The sequence below is a fragment of the Chlorocebus sabaeus genome, chromosome 1, assembly GCF_047675955.1.
Source record: "Chlorocebus sabaeus isolate Y175 chromosome 1, mChlSab1.0.hap1, whole genome shotgun sequence".
Classification (NCBI taxonomy): Eukaryota; Metazoa; Chordata; class Mammalia; order Primates; family Cercopithecidae; genus Chlorocebus; species Chlorocebus sabaeus.
The window spans coordinates 108011174-108029557 of record NC_132904.1 but is presented as its reverse complement, the minus strand read 5'-3'; the positions used below and the strand labels follow the sequence as shown (position 1 = coordinate 108029557).

General features: G+C 39.1%; 1 protein-coding gene across 2 annotated transcripts in view; it reads right to left on the bottom strand.

The window, feature by feature from the left end:
- Window positions 1-18384, bottom strand: part of SIK2 (salt inducible kinase 2) — a 129716-nt gene that overhangs the window by 29216 nt on the left and 82116 nt on the right. For both annotated transcript variants that reach the window (XM_008020819.3, XM_008020820.3), the window contains 3 exons: window positions 14009-14170; window positions 1302-1426; window positions 741-864 (listed from right to left, as the gene is read on the bottom strand). In XM_008020819.3, coding sequence (XP_008019010.3) covers window positions 741-864; window positions 1302-1426; window positions 14009-14170 — 411 coding nt within the window. The remainder of the gene's footprint in view (window positions 1-740; window positions 865-1301; window positions 1427-14008; window positions 14171-18384) is intronic.

Below are 18384 nucleotides of genomic sequence, written 5' to 3'. Positions count from 1 at the left end.
ACCATACCTGATTGACAGATTAATTTAATTAAACCTTACAACACCCATGGGGTAGGAGCTATTGCTATTTCCATTTTATAGATGGGGAAATTGAAGCAGAGAGAGAGGAGATAAAACTTGTGAAAGTCATATGGCCAGTAACCGGTGGACTCAGGATTAAAATCAGGCAGTATGGTAGTCTGGCTTCATAGTCCATGCTCTTAACTACAAAGAATATTATTTCTACTGTTAGTAGAAAGAAAAAAGTTAAGAATAATTTTACCAAAATGAAACTAAGGGGTAAACTTAACTGCTGTCTAGGTAACAGCTCAATACACGACAGGCAGGGATTATGGCATCTCATCTGAATTTAGCAGAATTTTGCCAGTTGGCCTTTTAATTAAAAATTTTTAATTTTATAAAATCCATTACATATTGGAGTAAAATGGTTATGAGTCTGTATCTACAAAGGGCTTCGTTAAATCTAAAATAAACCTGGGACATTTATAGAGCCAGAATGAATGAGAAGACATGCTGCTGTTAATCTGGGAAATGCTGTGTGTTCAGTTACAAGTAGAAGGCTGGAACCTGTCTCACCTACATAAAGGAGTTTGCTTCTTTCTATAGCTTTTAACCTATAGCTCAGTCACTTCATTTGGCACCCAAACTCTTGGAAAAAAAAAAAAGAAGCTTTTACCTAGGCCTTTCACTTGGAGCATTAACACTGTAAAACACCGTAAGAAAGATGAAAAGCTTGTTACCTTCTGACATGAAATACGGAATCCGGAATCTTCCTTCCAGAACCCTCTGCCTCAAAATTGGAAGAGTCGGTCCATCAAAGGGCAGAGCTCCACAGACAAGGACGTAAAGAACAACTCCCATACTCTAGGGAAGAAAAGAATGCAGAGACTTTTCTACCAAGAACATCAAATGCTCTTTGTTTTCCTGAACATCCCCAGGGCTCTTGAAATCATATGGACTGAAAAATTCCTGTCTCAATTTATTATTTTCTCAGAATTTGAAAAAATCCAAAACCCTGACTACTATAATAAGTATCTTATAATAAATACCAAAGAATTTGAATCTGATCATTTTGATTACTACTTAACTTTAAATTACTGCTGATATTAGGATGACAACACCTATCCTTAGAAAGTCTTTCCGAGGGATCCATTTCAAGATGCTCTGAGTAAGTATAGTCCAGTGGATGGGGAAAATATGAAATACTGCTTATATGTTAAGTACCAGGAGCTTCTACGATGGGCCAGAGCACCAAGTATCATTATAGATGCATTTAACAACACAGCAAAGCAAAGCAGTACCCAGATGTCCAGCTGTGGTCCTTCATACTGCTGCCCTTCAAAGACTTCTGGGGCTGCATAAGGGGGGCTGCCACACCATGTTGCCAGCAGTTCACCACTTTTAAAGAAATTTCCAAAACCGAAATCTATTGGGATGGAAATAAATGTTACTTTCATCTATGCTCTCAAACTATACTGCATTTCTCTGTAATAAATTTTATAATATGCTGTATTAACAATATCACTACTATTTACTGTGAGGACTGGGATGGCATCTTATCTTGTGATGTTTCCCTGGCATTAGCACAATGACTAGCAAATAGTAATTACTCAATACATGTTGCTGAATGTATGTGTAAATGAATCAAGTTTTCTTCCCAAAGAGAGTAAGTGAGAGATTGGTAAAAGACTTTATATCATGTGAAAGAAAATCAGCCTTAAAGTGGACTACCCAACTAGTATTTGATAATCTTAGAATTTCAATTACCCGATGACTGCTAAAGAGCTCTTTATCTTAAATGGTCTATAAGGCAAGAAACAAATGAGCAAAACTCTAAGATATTCACCCGAACATAACCGACTGTCTGGCTTCCATTACCCCAGATACACAACCCTTGAAGGCAACTGAGTGCAGCGTTTCCTAAGTGACAACCCTGTAAGTGTTGGTCCACATATCCTGTTTTAGGCAGATACCCATCTGAATAGCTCATTAACATCTGATGGCCATATAGCCCAGCCACAAGCCACCTATCACCATCACTCATTTACTAATTTATGGATCGTAGTGGCATTATAGTTCAAAACAGTTAATGGCCTTCTTCTTTTGATCTTAGCCATACTGAATCTATAGTTTTGATACAGGGAATGCACTCTAGAAACACTACTCAGATGCCTTCAATATGCATTAAAAAATTTAGTAAGTATTGTTATAAATGCAAGTTTATACCCTTTTGCTAAGCCTTTATAGTCTCATGTTCTTACCGAAGAAACAAATTCCTATTATTTTGTTAAGTTATACTCATGCTGTCTTATGTTGCTACATACTCCTAACTGAAGAACCTGTCTCAGTGACAGGAACTGGCTCTCTACCCAGCAGGAGCGCAGCATTGCATGCACAGTGAGCTTTAAGAGATGGCTCAAGAAAGACTGGATCGAGTCTCCACTGCCAGACAGATTGACTGGCTTTGTGACTTTGGATCAGTCTTTGTGAGCCTTAGTTTCCCCATCTGTAAAGTTAAAATGATAAATATACCTAGTCAGCAGGTTGCTATAAAGGCCCAATGTGTTAAAATCAGCTCACTCCATTCATACCTTGAGACCATACATACTTGTGCACCTTAGGCAAAGCATTCTCTTAGCTTGCTGACATAAAAACTAGTGGCAAGTAGTAGTAACAGTAATAACAGTAATGATCCCCATCATTACAGCTTCGTGGAAGAGTACAATCTATGAAGTTATAAGAACTAGAGCTAATTTCCAGTTTTATCACTTTCAAGCTTCAAGTCCTCTAGGAAAGTTATTTTTTCCACATCTATAAATGTAGGGATAATCCACCTACCCAGATAGGATGCTGCGAGGATTAAATGAGATTAAGAATGTAAAATGCCAGAGCAAACTAGACGTGAAAGGTCAGCTCTCCTCCTCCTGTGAAACCATTACCACCAACTGTTGCCTTTCAGAGAAAAAGGTCCCAAAAAAGTAGATAGGAGTGGTAGAAAAAGTTAGAGGCAGCTTAAGGGTTTAAGAGAGAAAAGAGGGTACATCTGGGGAAAGAGCTTCAGATACAGTCTAAACCTAGTGAACACCATTGTGGTCTGCCTTTGGTATCCAGGAGTGTGAGGCAACGGGGGTGCCAGGGAGAAGTTCTCTCTTTACAAAGTAACCTCAGCTCAGCTCCACAGTCCACTTTCCAAAATGACTGTCAGAAAGGCCTTATCTTCACAATACCACCTCTATGACTAACCACCCCTAGAACATCGTATCCCATATGGACACATACAGATATATATATTTCTAATTTTCTAGAAAAACTACACTCTCAGATGAGTCAAGGACTAGATGTTCCCATGAGTCAGAAACTAGATGTTCTCATGAGTCAAGGACTAGATGTTAAATGAGTCAAGGACTATGTTCAAATGTTAATTTCACTCACAGGATAAAGCAGCACAAGAAACTCTTGGATGTGTGTTCAGAGATCCTGAAATACATACAATAATTGCTGCACTTTAAACCATAATCACAGGATGAGTTTTAGTGCCTGTAAATTGAGGATACTCTCCAAATAGCACGGGTAAAGTTTTTTTTTTTTTTTTTTTTTTTGAGACAGGGTCTTGCTCTGTTGCCCAGGCTGGAGTGCAGTGGCATGATCTCAGCTCACTGCAGTCCTCGCACTTCAACCTCCTGAGTAGCACAGGTGTGCTCCACCATACCCGGCTAATTTTTGTAAAATTTTTTGTAGAGACAGGGATTCGCCATATTTCCCAGGCTGGTCTCCAAATCCTGGGCTGAAGCAATCCACCCGCTGTGGCCTCCCAAAGTGCTGGGATTACAGGTGTGAGCCACCACCTGGCCCATTGGTAAGTTTTAATGTCTCCAGAAGCCCTTATAGAGTCATATCATTCTGAAATTCCCCAGACCTGGTGAAATAAACTCAAAGGAGTGAATGGGACAGAGGCCTGTAAAGAAGGTGGCCTGGCCTCTTTATTGCCTTAGGCTCTCATGGTACACTTCACAGGCAAGAGAACAAGAGCTAGGAACGCTTCTCTGGACCCGTGGTAGCCCAGTTTCAACCTCTGCTTTACAAATCTAGCACAAAGAAAGCTTCCTGTTCACTTACAAGAGGAATGGTACTAGTAATTATTTCTATTTTCTGTAGGTAATATGAATATAGAAACTTGGGTCTATAGGAATATTAAAAGAAACACTGAAAGACAGGCTCACTAAGCTGTAACAATATTACATGTGCTGAGGTCTTCTATAACCTTGTCAAAGCACTTCAAATGTTATACTTATATATGTTTTTGAGACTGGTCTTGCTCTGTTGCCCAGGCTGGAGGGCAGAGGTGTGAATCACAGCTCACTGTAGCCTTCATCTCCCAGGCTCAAGTGATCTTTTTGCCTCAGCCTTCCAAAGAGCTGGGATCACAGACTCACACCACCATGCCTGGCTAATTTTTTTAAAACTATTATTATTATTTTTTGGGTAGAGACAAGGTCTCACTATGTTGTGGAGGCTGGTCTTAAACTCCTTGGCTCAACTGATCCTCCTGCCTCAGCCCCCAAAGTGCTGGGACTACAGGTGTGAGCCACTGCCCTCTGCCAAACACTGGATTTGTAATCATCTGAAGAATGGGTTAAGGAAGACTTTGGTGTTAGGCAGATTGGGGATCAAATCTTGGGTTTTCCATTAGCTATGTAATCTTGGACAAATTACTTAACTTCTTGGAGCCTTGATTTCCTCATCTGAAAAATAGGGACAATACTTATATTTCATAAAGTAGTTGTATTAATAGAAATAGATATTATATTGCGATTGAAACACAGTAGGTAGCCAATAAACAGAAGCTACCGTTGCTATTATTATTTATTATTTTACTTACCTGTCTATTGCATCAGACTAAGTTCCTCGGGAGCAGAGAATACTCCCAACTCTCAGCATATCATCTGCAGACAAGAGCTGCTCGATAAAGGTTTGCTATATGAATATGTTGTTCCTACTTCTTTTAAAAGTGCTCTACTACGTGACAGGAGCTGACTTAAGCTCTCTGAAGATAATTTCTTCTTAGTTCTATGAAGTATCCTTATTTTAGGAGAAAGTGAGGATATAAAGTTAAGTATTTTGCCAGAGGTTATACAGCTAGCTACTAAGTTGCACCAGTGGAATAGAAACCAAGTTTAACTACTTCGAGGCTTCATTGTTAACCACTACCTTCATGTCTTTCACTGGCACGTCAAAAATAGTTATTTTTGAAGAAGTTAATAATTGTCAGGGTTAAGAAGTGGCAGCAAAAGGCACTTAAAAATAAGAGCCTTTTAATTTCTTCACAGGAATCTGGATAACTTGCTTCACCCAGTCTGCAGCTTTCTGCCTAAATGCATAAGGTGCATTGTGAAGTGGGGGATGAGTAGGGGGGGATGAAATATGAAAATGCAGGATTTATTTCTTACTGCCATTTATTCAAATGACATGGACTATATTCATGTTTCATCATACTAACCAATTTCATTCATTCCTTCATTAAACATCAGCATTCCATACACATGTCAACCACTGTGCAAACACAGAAGTCTTGCAACAACACAAAATAATAAGACTCCACATCATTATCTGACTTTTGGAAAGCATTATGAAAACAATCACTTGGGCATTCATCTCTCTCTCTACCAGACTCAGATCCAGCCTAGCCCTGCTAGAAAGCAAACATCTTTCTAGTTTAATATCTTCTCTAATTCTGATATGCAAGTTAATACCTAAAACTTTGGCTATGTTCCTCAGACATTCTGCTTGCTATTATAAACAAAACATTTATGCCACGCCATGTGGCTTCATTTTGACTTTTTTAAACTCTTAATTTTGAAATATTTTTAGATTTACAGAAGAGTTGCAACAGTAAATTCAGAATTCCTCATACCCTTCACCCAGCTTCCTCTAATGTTAGCATTTTACATACCTACAGTATAATCACCAAAACTAAGCTTCAATTATCAAAACATTGATTCACTACTATTAATTAAACTACAGACTTAACATTTCATGAGTTTAGTCACGTGTTCCTTTTCAGTTCAGGAATTCCACATTGCATTTAGCCTCCTGACTCCTTAGTCTTCTCCAATTTGTATTCATATTCTCTCACCTGGGTTCTATATGGTCTGAAATATTTATAGAAGAGGATTCGGAGTAGAGTCTTTAATTACAGATCAGTTACTGACTCTCATGAAAATCAACTAGGCCTCAAAAGCTGAGTCCTCTATCTCTTAATTAACCAGCAACAGCAGACCAAGGATATATCTGAACATAGCCCTAGAGCTGCTATTATTGTTTGCTCTATATTTTGAAAGTTGACTGACTGACCTATATTGTCCTAACAAAAACCAGTATTACTGTCATCACTAAATTGTATAAATTATATAAATTATCAGTGCCCAAAATTATCATTAGCAAAGGCATGATGTTTTAGGAATAAGAGGGTCTTGCATAGAGTAAATAAGCTGATTCTGATGATTATTGTCTAATGGGAACCAAGTACAAAATGGAGAATTCTGTTTGTTGGAATGAAGTACTGAAATAAATCAAATACTAACATGCATATAAATCACCTGGGGAAATTGCTAAAGTGCAGACTCTGACTCAGTATGTTTAGGGACGGGCCTCAGATTCTGCATTTGTAACAAGCTCTGAAGTGATGCTCATGCTACTGGTCTCCAGACCACTCTTTGACTAGCCAGAAAACAGAATGAAACAGAGGCGGTGAAAAATATACAGAAGATTTAAACAGTTTGTCAATGTTTACTGTTGCAAAAGATTACACTTGCTAAATTCTTTTAGGATTTTTATTTAAATATGAGATGTAAGAAAATTGTTAGGTTAAACTAAGTCATTTGTTTTTAAAAAAGGAAAAAAACAAACAAAACATTGAAAACCAATCTTCAAGCTAAGGAAAAGTAAATGATTTCTAGGAATCAACACCACTGAGGCAATTTTGAATCTCCAGCAGTGTGTTATAATGTCTAATTTATAATTTAAAAAACCCTCCTACAGAGCAGCAGATGGCTTTAGGGTTAAATTTATCCTTGTTTCTAAAATTACCAGTAGAATTCAGCTAGCCAGGCTTGATGAAGAGTTACACATCCTTTGTAATTATAATAGGAGTGAAGAAGACAATTATGAGGAAATGAAAGCTGACAAATGAAAGGTGGAGAGTGACAGAGATGAAGCTGACCCATTGCACAAACTGAATGTGGATCAGCCAACACTGACGTCAATGCATACTTTGTTGCCCACCAGCAAGAAAAGGTCAGTTGCACAGTTCATTTCCAAACATCAGTCACTCTCCCATCTGACAGGAGGGAAGGGAACAATCATCACAGTTGAGATGAAATGTGATCCTGCTGACCAATGTAAGACATCTATTTGTCCAGTCAGAGAGTTCAATGAGCTAAGAAGCAAATAAATAATCTTCCTTAGCTTAAATGAAGTAAGGGGAAACGAAATGAAGAGGGAAAAAAAAATCAAACCAAACCGAACCCTTTGAGCCATCTTCCATATTCCCAGTTTACTATGTAATGCTAAGTAGGACTTAAGGATACAAAGTTTCATTGTGCTTTTTGATGTAAAGCTCTTTTTACTTTTTACATAACGCTAGTGGCAGGAGGAGAACAAATGGAAGACTTGCAATAAATATTTAATAATAGCTACCTTGTATTGAGTGTTTACATGGTGCCAGGAGCTTTATCTAACAATTTATTTAACAAACAGTTAACTAGCACTATGTGCCGGGCACTGTTCTAAGTACCCTACAAACATTAACTCAAGTAATAATCACTATGAGATATGAACTTTCATCATTCTCCCTTTACAGATAAGGAAACTGAGAAGAGTGAAGTCAGGAGATGTGGTCAAGGTCACAAAGCTAGTAAGTGGCAGAGGCGGGATTCAAACCCAGGTATCCTCACTTTACAGCCCATACTCTGACCTATTACCCTACATCGCCTCCCTGTCTCCAATATTGTCACCGATCTCTATAATCTGTTCCTGAAAAACAGATTTGTATTTAATAGATATGGAAACCCAGGCCTGGAGAGTGTAAATAATCGGCCCAAGGTCATAGCTACTAAGTGGCACAGCCAGAATTTGCACCAGCACTGTTACTCAACTCAGTACTCTACATGAAGCCCTGTTTAACGTGTGATTAATTCATAGATTTTTATCCTTATTTAAGTATTTATTATAAACATTTTAGATTGGGAAAGTTGGAGAATAAAACTAAATATTCTTCATCTATTTATTCTCAACTTAATGCCTAAATAGCCAGAGCCAAGATAGCTAGGTGGAAATAGTACTGCAATTACTAAAACTACTGAAAGCCAATATTGCTTTGCATTCAGCCTCTTACTGTGAATGTCCTCACACTCACTTCTTACAAAGGTTGGAGGTCTCATGGTTGAAGTAATGAGTACACACTGGTGTGGGTGAATCCATGGCTCATTAGTGTCTCAATTTTTGTTTTATTTTTTTGTTTGAGACGGAGTCTTGCTCTGTCACCAGGCTGGAGGGCAGTGGTGTGATCTCGGTTCACTGAAACCCCCGACTCCCTGGTTCAAGCAATTCTCCTGCCTCAGCCTCCCGAGTAGCTGGGATTACAGGCATGTGCCACCATGCCAAGCTAATTTTTGTAGTTTTAGTAGAGATGGGGTGTCCCCATGTTGGCCAGGATGGTCTCGAACTCCTGACCTCGTGATCCGTCTACCTTGGCCTCCCAAAGTTCTGGGATTACAGGAGTGAGCCACCGTGCCTGGCCTGTCTCAAGTTTTTACTCACGGGGAGAACATAACCTAGAAACTGATCTCAAAGCCATGTTTCTGTTATTTATTAAAATGAACCATGTTTGATACTTCTATTCCATTTTGTTTTATAAACACAAAAATATTTTCATTTAAACCTAGTTTTGGCTTGTGCTTCTCTTCAATTTCTATATACAGGATGGCTAAAACAGTTCATTTATTCAGCTTATTTTGCAATTAAAGAGGTTTTCATAAGCCAAAAAAAAAAAAACAAAAACAAAAACAAAACAAAACAAAAACAAAAAACAAAAAAAAGTATAATTTGAGGGAATAACTTTGTAAGGGTTCTTGTAATTTCTTCCCATGGACCCCTACTTTTCCCACGTGTTAGATTCCATTATGATTTAAGAGTTCTCAGAGACAAGAAGATGATTCTTAAAGAAAATCTGGGCCATCAAGAAGTTATAAAATCTACAGATAAAAATAAATATCCTGGAGAAATTATTTAAAGACACTGGAATCCATCTAAACACTTTATGGCATGTGGAATGATCTGGCCCATGCCTACCTGGCTCTTTTCCTGTCATTCTCACTGGCTAACACCTGCAGTTTCCTTACCACTCCAATTTGCTCTGGCCTCTCAGCCTTTGCATGTGCGGATCCACCTGCTTGAGGAAGCTACCGCAGCCTCAATCTCTATCTCTCTCTCTTCCTCTCTCCTTTTTTTTTTTGAGACTGACTCTCGCTCTGTTGCCTAGGCTGGAGTGCAGTGCAGTGGTGGGATCTCAGCTCACTGCAATTCGGCCTCCCAGGTTCAAGAAATTCTCCAGCCTTAGCCTCCTGAGTAGCTGGAACTACAGGTGCATGCTGCCACACCCGGCTAATTCTTTGTACTTTAGTAGAGACAGGGTTTCACCAGGTTGCCCAGGCTGGTCTTGAACTCCTGAGCTCTGGCAATCTGCCCGCCTCGGCCTCCCAAAGTGCTAGGATTACAGGCATGAGCCACCGCTCATACCTCTCCCTCTTTCTCTGTCTCCCCCATCCCAATCCCACCACAAATACCTTCTTGTTAATCAAGTGTTAGCTAATAATTTCCCTGATTCTTCCAGACAGAGTTAGTCTTTCGCCTAGCCTCATGGCCCTGAAAACAATGATCTTTTTGTGTTATATTAACTTAAAGGTCTGGTTCTTATTTGATTAACTCCTTGAGGTAAGAGCAGAGTTAAGCTTTTTGTCACTGCTGCTGTTTTTGTCTTGAAATGTATGAACCTCCAGGACTTAGTCCAAGAGCAGAACAGAAGCTTAATAAACATTTACTAAAATTTTTGAGGATAGTGGAGACGACAGAGAATTGTGTGGGCAAGAAAATTTGAGTGCTTGGATATACTGTGCGCGCGTGTGTGTATGTGTGTCTGCTTGTAAGGAATGGAAGCAGGGACACTAAATATACAACCATAGAATGATGGACCCCAAAATTCAATTAGTGAGTACCCCTTCAGGAAGCAGTGGCAGAATGCTTGGAAATGACAACATGGTGTAGTGGGAGAAGGACAGATACTGTGGTCAGACAGACCTAGGTTTGAATTCCAGGTCTACTACTTATTATCTGTGTCACCTTGGCCAATTGTTTAATCTCTTTGCATCTCAGCTTTCTCATCTAGTAACTGGCAATAGCTAAGTGGCTCCCAAGGTTGCTGTGAAGATGAAGTAAGAATCTAGCTGAATACCTGAAAACAGTGAGGGCTCAATTAAATGTGAGTCATCACACTGTCTTCACCAGAGAGAACAACTTCACCAATCTGAATTTTTACCTGACTTCTATAAAATTGGAAGGACTTGAAGATTAGATACTAAAAAATGAAAATAAAAACCAAAAAGACAAAACAAAAACCTAAGATATCACACAATGACAGCAGAAGCACTGATTTGACCCACCTATATTTTATGCCAGAATTATACTAGACATACTATAGCCAGGCAAAACTTGGTTATAACGTCAAAGGAATATTCTGTGTTTTTTGTTTGCAAGTTTCTTTGGTGTCTTACTTTGATATTTTCTTTGAGATGTTAGTGACAGCACCTTGTAATTCCTACAGCACATGATTTACATACCTATAACCTTTCTCTGCCTAAAAAAACTCCTAGAACACATGCACACTTATGTTTCTTGTAGCACTATTTACAATAGCAAAGACTTGGAACCAACCCAAATGCCTGTCAATGATAGACTGGATAAAGCAAATGTGGCACATATACACCATGGAATACTATGCAGCCATAAAAAAGAATGAGTTCATGTCTTTTCAGGGACATGGATGAAGCTGGAAACCATCATCCTCAGCAAACTAATGGAACAGAAAACCAAACACCACATGTTCTCACTCGTAAGTGAGAGCTGAACAATGAGAACACATGTACACAGGGAGGGGAACATCACACACAGGGGCCTGTTGGGGGTTGAGGGAAGGCGGGGAGGGAGGGGAGGGAGAGCCTTAGGATAAATACTTAATACATGCCGGGCTTAAAACTTAGGTGATGGGTTGATAGGTGCAGCAGATCACCATGGCACATGTATACCTATGTAACAAATCTGCACGTTCAGCACATGTATCCCAGAACTTAAAGTAAAAAAAAAAAAAGGTTCCCTTGGAAAAACAAAACAAAACAAAAAACTCCTAGAACTCCTTTGAGCTATTGTTTTGGCAAATATTTTGTTTTGATAATAAGGGAATGTAAAGGTGAAGCAGGAGTTTCCCCCTTCCTTCTACAGAGCAAAGGACTTAAAAAAAAAAAAAAAAAAAGAAAGACTTTCTCTGAAAAAGACAATTTTAGGGCAGCTGGTGCTTTCAAGGAGCATTAACCAAAATATCCCAGTGAAGTTCATTACAGAAGGTTGGCAAACAAGAGTGAAATAAATGACACCAAATGGAAGGTCCAAAAGCAGAGGAAGGGGAAAAAACAAATGGAAGTGAACACACATAAACTATGAAAGCATTCTAATTTTGTGCATCACATTTTCACAACAAAAATGACAAATCGATACAAATCTTTATATATATGTATATATATGTGTTATATATATATACACACACACACACACAAATGAATATAACAAATTAACTTAAAAACACTTTGTCTTATTCAGGTAATCCCATTAGAAAAAAAAATCACAGACTACAGAATGAAAAATCCATTACATGTCCTGTAACATATGCAATATTGACATTTAAAATGAATAAAAGTTATTTGCCTTCCCCTAATTGCCTAAGACAAAAACTAATGGGAAACGGCACAGAAACAAATCAGTTCGATGTACAAACATGAGGGTTTTACCTTATATTTTATATCATAATACAGCAAACCGAGGAAGCTACTTTGTCCCTAAACTTACTGAGTTCAATGAGTATCCAACCTAACAGGTCAATTAATAATTTCTTAGTCAGCCCCTGTCATCTGGATGTTTCCCTGCTCTTCTTTAACAATCTTAGGACAGAACACCACCATGTGCAACTTTGCTAAGCTTTTAACCCGTGTTTTCTCTTCTTCAAAACGCAAGTCAAACAAAATCTCCCTTACATACCTTCAACCTCAACCAACCTCTACTGCTGCTGCTGTAGTTCAGACTCATGTTTTCTTAAATGGACTATTGCACTAGATTCCTTATTAGTCTTCCTGTCTTCCACCTCACCCACATCTCTCACCTATCTTTTTTTTTTTTTTTTTTTTTTTTTGAGATGGAGTCTCGCACTGTCGTCCAGGCTGGAGTGCAGTGGCGCGATTTCGGCTCACTGCAAGCTCTGCCTCCCGGGTTCATGCCATTCTCCTGCCTCAGCCTCCTGAGTAGCTGGGACTACAGGCACCCACCACCATACCTGGCTAATTTTTTTGTATTTTTAGTAGAGACAGGGTTTCACTGTACTAGCCAGGATGGTCTTGATCTCCTGACCTCGTGATCCACCCGCCGCGGCCTCCCAAACTGCTGGGATTACAGGCGTGAGCCACCGCGCCCGGCCATCTCCCACCTATCTTAACTCTGCTGCCAGAGACATATTTCTGACATGCAAATCTAATCATGTTATCCCAATTCCACTTTACTCCCATCCATGCCCTATAATTTTCAGTAGGCTAGATTCCCCATTACCTACAGAATAAACTCTGAAATCTTTGACATGGCATTCAAGATGTTTCATATTCTGGTCTTTACCTATCTGCACCCCCGTATCAATCCCGCATGCCTACAGATTTTACATGTTACCAATTTTGAATTTACAGTTCCCCACCATTCCAATCTCTGCCTGCCTGCCTGCAACATTTTGCTTCTGTTTATCTTCCTGACAAGCTTCTCTAACTTCTCTCTCAAGTCTAAGTTCAAATAATTCCTTCTCTGTGAAGCTTCCTTGACTCTACAGGTAGCCTGCTGTTCCCTCACCTATACTCCTACAGCAGTTTGTATATACTTTTAAAATTGTAACTATCATACTGTATTTTTTCAGTTTTATTAAAGTGTAATTGACAAAAATTGTATATATTCAAGGTGTACAACATGTTATTTTGATATATGGATATGTTGTGAAATGATTTCCACATATCATATTGTACTTAACATAGCACAGTATCTGACACATATTTATTGAGTGAGAGTTTTGACTATGTAAATATAGAAACTGAGAATATAAAAGAAAATATTTTACAATTGTGAAAAGGCAAAGAGAAAAACAGGCAAACTAATCTCTACCCAACTTAGTTTTCATGTTATAAACCAAACCCCTGTTGTATCAGAGCAAGGCAAGGTGTTTTTCTGTCTCAAGTATTTCTCATTCTACTTCCACCACTTCCTTTGCCTTTTCTCTGCTTCTGGCTTTAGCCATCAGTCATAATTAGGAGAGCAGGCCAGAGTACCAGCAACCAGCATTGCTCCTCCAGCCCTGTCCTCTCTCTAATCACTCTGACATTCAGACAAATGTGCCTCTTCCAGCAGAGCCCACCCGCCAACGGAATCTGGACACATCAGACGCCAGATGTAGCTCTGACCTGTGTATATTAATAATGAACTCATTCCCTTACTTTTAATTACACACAGAACTAAGGAAATGAATAAAATGGACTTTGAGAAAGCCTGATGTCATCAGGTAGAAATGCTGCTGAATCTGTGCCTGCAGGTCTGTTTCCACACACTGAGTGCAGTGGCTCACATCGGATCATGTTAGAGCCAGTTGTGTCCCAGTTACCTGCTATTTTGATATTCATGTTGTTATCCAGCAGGAGATTTTCAGCTTTGAGGTCACGGTGCACAATCTTCCGACCATGACAATAATCAACAGCAGATAGGATTTGCCAGAATTTTCGCCTGGCTTCAGACTCATTTAACCGGCCATGATTAGCAAGATAATCTGTAAATGAAAAGAGGATTAAGAATTAGTCACCAAAATAAAATAACTCCACTATTAGTAGTCAGGAAGTTTTTTTCCTCAAAACATTTTTCTTTTTTTTTTTTTGGCCGGGTGCAGTGGCTCACGCCTGTAATCCCAGCACTTTGGGTGGCCGAGGCGGGCAGATCACAAGGTCAGGAGATCGAGACCATCCTGGCTAACACGGTGAAACCTGCTCTACTAAAAATACAAAAAAATTGCCCGGCGTGGTGGCAGGCGCCTGTAGTCCCAGCTACGCAGGAGGCTGAGGCAGGAGAATGGCGTGAACCCAGGAGGCGGAGCTTGCAGTGAGCTGAGATCGCACCACTGCACTCCAGCCTGGGTGAAAGAGCGAGACTCTTGTCTCAAAAAACAAACAAACAAACAAGTTTAAAAAAAAAAAAATTAGTGATAAAGTAATATGGTGTTTTCCAAGTTTCTTGTCTTTGAAGAAGTATTTCTTTTTTTTTTTGAGATGGAGTCTTGCTCTGTTTCCCAGGCTGGAGTGCAGTGACATGACCTGAGCTCACTGCAACCTCCTCCTCCCAGGTTCAAATAATTCTTCTGCCTCAGCCTCCCGAGTAGCTGGGATTACAGGCACCTGTCACCATGCCCAACTAATTTTTGTATTTTTAGTATAGATGGAGTTTCACCATGTTGGCCAGGCTGGTCTCGAACTCCTGACCTCATGATCCTCCTGCTTCAGCCTCCCAAAGTGCTGGGACTACAGGTGTGAGCCATTGTGCCCAGCCCGGAGAAGTATTTCTAATCATATTTCACTGGAGTCCAAACAAATGGTGACAGCCCAAGACCAGTCAGCAGCAAGCAGCATAATATTCACAGTACAATTCAACATGATTTTTTTAAGGTCTAGGTACTCTATTTGTTGAAAAGCGTATTATTTAACACTTTAAAAAACTAAAAGTTATGTAAAACAGAGGAAATAAATGAAGTATCTGACATCTCGTCACACAGAAGACATCTTTTCTGAAACACTGTTTTCATGCAATTATTACACAAACCACTTGTAACATGAGATGTGGTGACACCTGGAAGAAGCTTAAATAATTCACGCCCAGTGCTGTTGGAAGGAATTCTCATCTACCCAAGAACATGCAGACTTGTGCTCTAAACCAAACACTGTCATGACAACCATATTCTCTAAACTATAAGACAAATACATTTTGCAAGATACACTATCTTTATGCAATGTTATAATCTTTATTAAAGCAGCTTACCTGAAAATTAATTCTATGTAACTATGTACATCAATTCAATAAAACTAAACATTACCACTCATTAACATTTCACCCAAAGATCTGAAAGTCCTCTGAAATTATCTTTTGATCAACACAAATCTTGAAAGACTTTTAAACTTAACATAATTGTCCTAACTAAGGAACTATATTAGTGACTCAGTAGTCCCAGTCACCTGCACATGTTTTCTGCTCTAGTGTTTACTAGCTTACAGGTTTTTAAATTCCCTGCCTTTGGCTCATGTCCTTCTCAATATTTATTATATATTTTTTTCTTTAGTTTTTTGAGATAGAGTCTTGTCTGTCACCTAGGCTGGAGTGCAGTGGTGCAATCTTGGCTCACTGCAACCTTTTTCCCCAAGTTGAAGCAATTCTCATGCCTCAGTCTCCCGAGTAACTGGGACTAAAGGTGCACGCCACCATGCCTGGCTAATTTTTATATTTGTAGTAGAGACGGGGTTTCACCATGTTGCCCAGACTGGTTTTGAACTTCTGACCTTGGGTGATCTGCCCACCTTGGCCTCCCAAAGTGCTAAGATTATAGATGTGAGCCACCATGCCTGGCCTACTTGCTATAAAATTTACTAACATTTACACAATACTTTATACTTTACAAAGCATGTTCATATCACAGTGTCTCATTTCATCTTTCTAAAACCTATGATAACTATTACTTTTTATACTTTACAAAGCATGTTCATATCACAGTGTCTCATTTCATCTTTCTAAAACCTATGATAACTATTACTCAATTTCCATTTTGTAGATGAGAAAGCTGACAATCAGAGGGATTAAGTAATCTGGCTGAATTTGTACAACTGGTGACTGGTCAATCTGGGGCTGTAATATTTGACTTAATTTTTTATTATATTAAGCATCTTTACTAGACTCCTGTTGAAATCCTAACCATCCTTTTATCTGTTTATTTCTTTTTTAGTCAGGGTCTCATTCTGTTATTGCCCAGGGTGGAGTATGGTGTGCAATTATAGCTCATCTCAACCTCAACCTCCTGGACTCAATTAATCCTTCTACCTCAGCCTCCCGAGTAGGTGGGACTACAGATGCATGCACATCTGGCTAATTATTAATATTTTATTTTTTGTAGAGATGGGGTCTCACTCTCTACCTTGTTCAGGCTGGTCTCAAACTCCTGGACTCAAGCAATCCTCCTGCCTTGGCCTCCCAAAGTGCTGGGATTATAGGTGTGAGCCATCACACCAGACCCTAACCATCCTTTCAAAACTGTAATTAAATGACACCTTGCCCTTAAATAGTCCCTGATCACTTCAAACAGAAATAACCTGTTCTCTCAACACCTTGTCATTTATCATACACTGCCTCACACTGTATGTAATAATCCGCATATGTATCATAAATATCCCAAGGTACACACACATGTGTACACACACAGCCCTAACTTTAAAAGAGGGGTCCTTAACCCCTGGGTCACGGACCAGTACTGGTCCATGGCCTGTTAGGAACGCGGTCTCCTGCCATAGGAATGCAAACCCTATTGTGAACTGCACATGTGAGGGATCTAGGTTGCGCCCTCCTTTTGAGAATCTAATGCCTGATGATCTGAGGTAGAACAGTTTCATCCCCAAATCATCCTCCCCATCCTGGGTCTGTGGAAAAATTGTCCTCCACTTATTTGGTCCCTGGTGCCATTTAAAAGGTTGGGGACTACTGCTTTAACACATAGTGTTTTGTTTTGAAGTATTAAAGACAATGTCATTTAAGCCTCCTGAAGACAGGAACCGTATTATTCTCTTTTGTACTCTGCAATGCTTAGCACTAAGCACAAAGCATCCTATGTATAATTCTGAGTACTTAGCTGATTAGCCATATTCTAAATATTACAGGCTTTAAATTTAAGTGGACATTTTATCTATTCTTTTTTATGGGTTAGCATCAGAAACTGAGATGGTCAGCTCATTACATCTTCCCCTTGCCTTTGCAGAACCTGCATAGTAGCTATCCATAATTCTAAAGGAGAACAGATCACTTAAGAACAAGTATGCATAATTTTTAGTCAAAATGTCCAAACTGCCAACAGAGACAGATTATGTTTAAGAACTGGCAAGTAGACAAAGTGCCTTCTCTGCATAAGGGCAAACCAGAGGCTCACTTCTACACTGGATGAGCTGGGAAGTCCCTTATAAATATGGACCTTTGGGCAAATATAACCTATGGAGGGGAATGCAATATGCTTTCTGTAAGAAATAACTTTTGAGTAGTTAATAATATCTTTCCTAAGATTCCACACAAAATGCTATTTAAGCTGTACCTCTAAATGAGACCATTTTTTCATAGACAAATGATTGACTTGTACAGATAGAAAACTTTTTTTTTTTCCCTGATGAAAATGCTGAGTCAATGGAGGTTAGTGGGAAAGATTTTTGAGATTTTGGCAACAGAGAAATCTGACAGATTTAAAGTGAAAAAGTACAAGTTTACATATATAGAAAGAAACCCCAAACTACTGATTACAATATGAGTCCCCCGAAGCACAATGGAATCTATAGTTATTGTTTTTTGAAGCTATCAGTCCAAATTGGGAGAACCACAGGCAAGGAGAAAGAAAAACTTTGAAACATGGTATCAGGAAGGGCAGTGTCTGAAAAACAAAGGCATGGTATATCTGAATCTAAAGTTACCATGTAAAGCCAGAATCATCACATATCAGTAAATGTATAACACACAGTGTGAGAAAAATGATCTAAATTCCAGAGACAAACTATTTAGAGAAGTGGCACTTTCACTCTTCAGGTAAAAATCTCGGCAGGCATTCCAGGGTATCTATTATCTTCCCCATGCTTTATCATTTCTGCTGTGTAGGTATCCCTGAAAACTGTAACATGTGCTGAGAAATCCGTAATAGAAGTAAGTGAGCCAGAAACCTGTGGCTGCAAATAAAATTTGTTTAGGCATGTATCACCC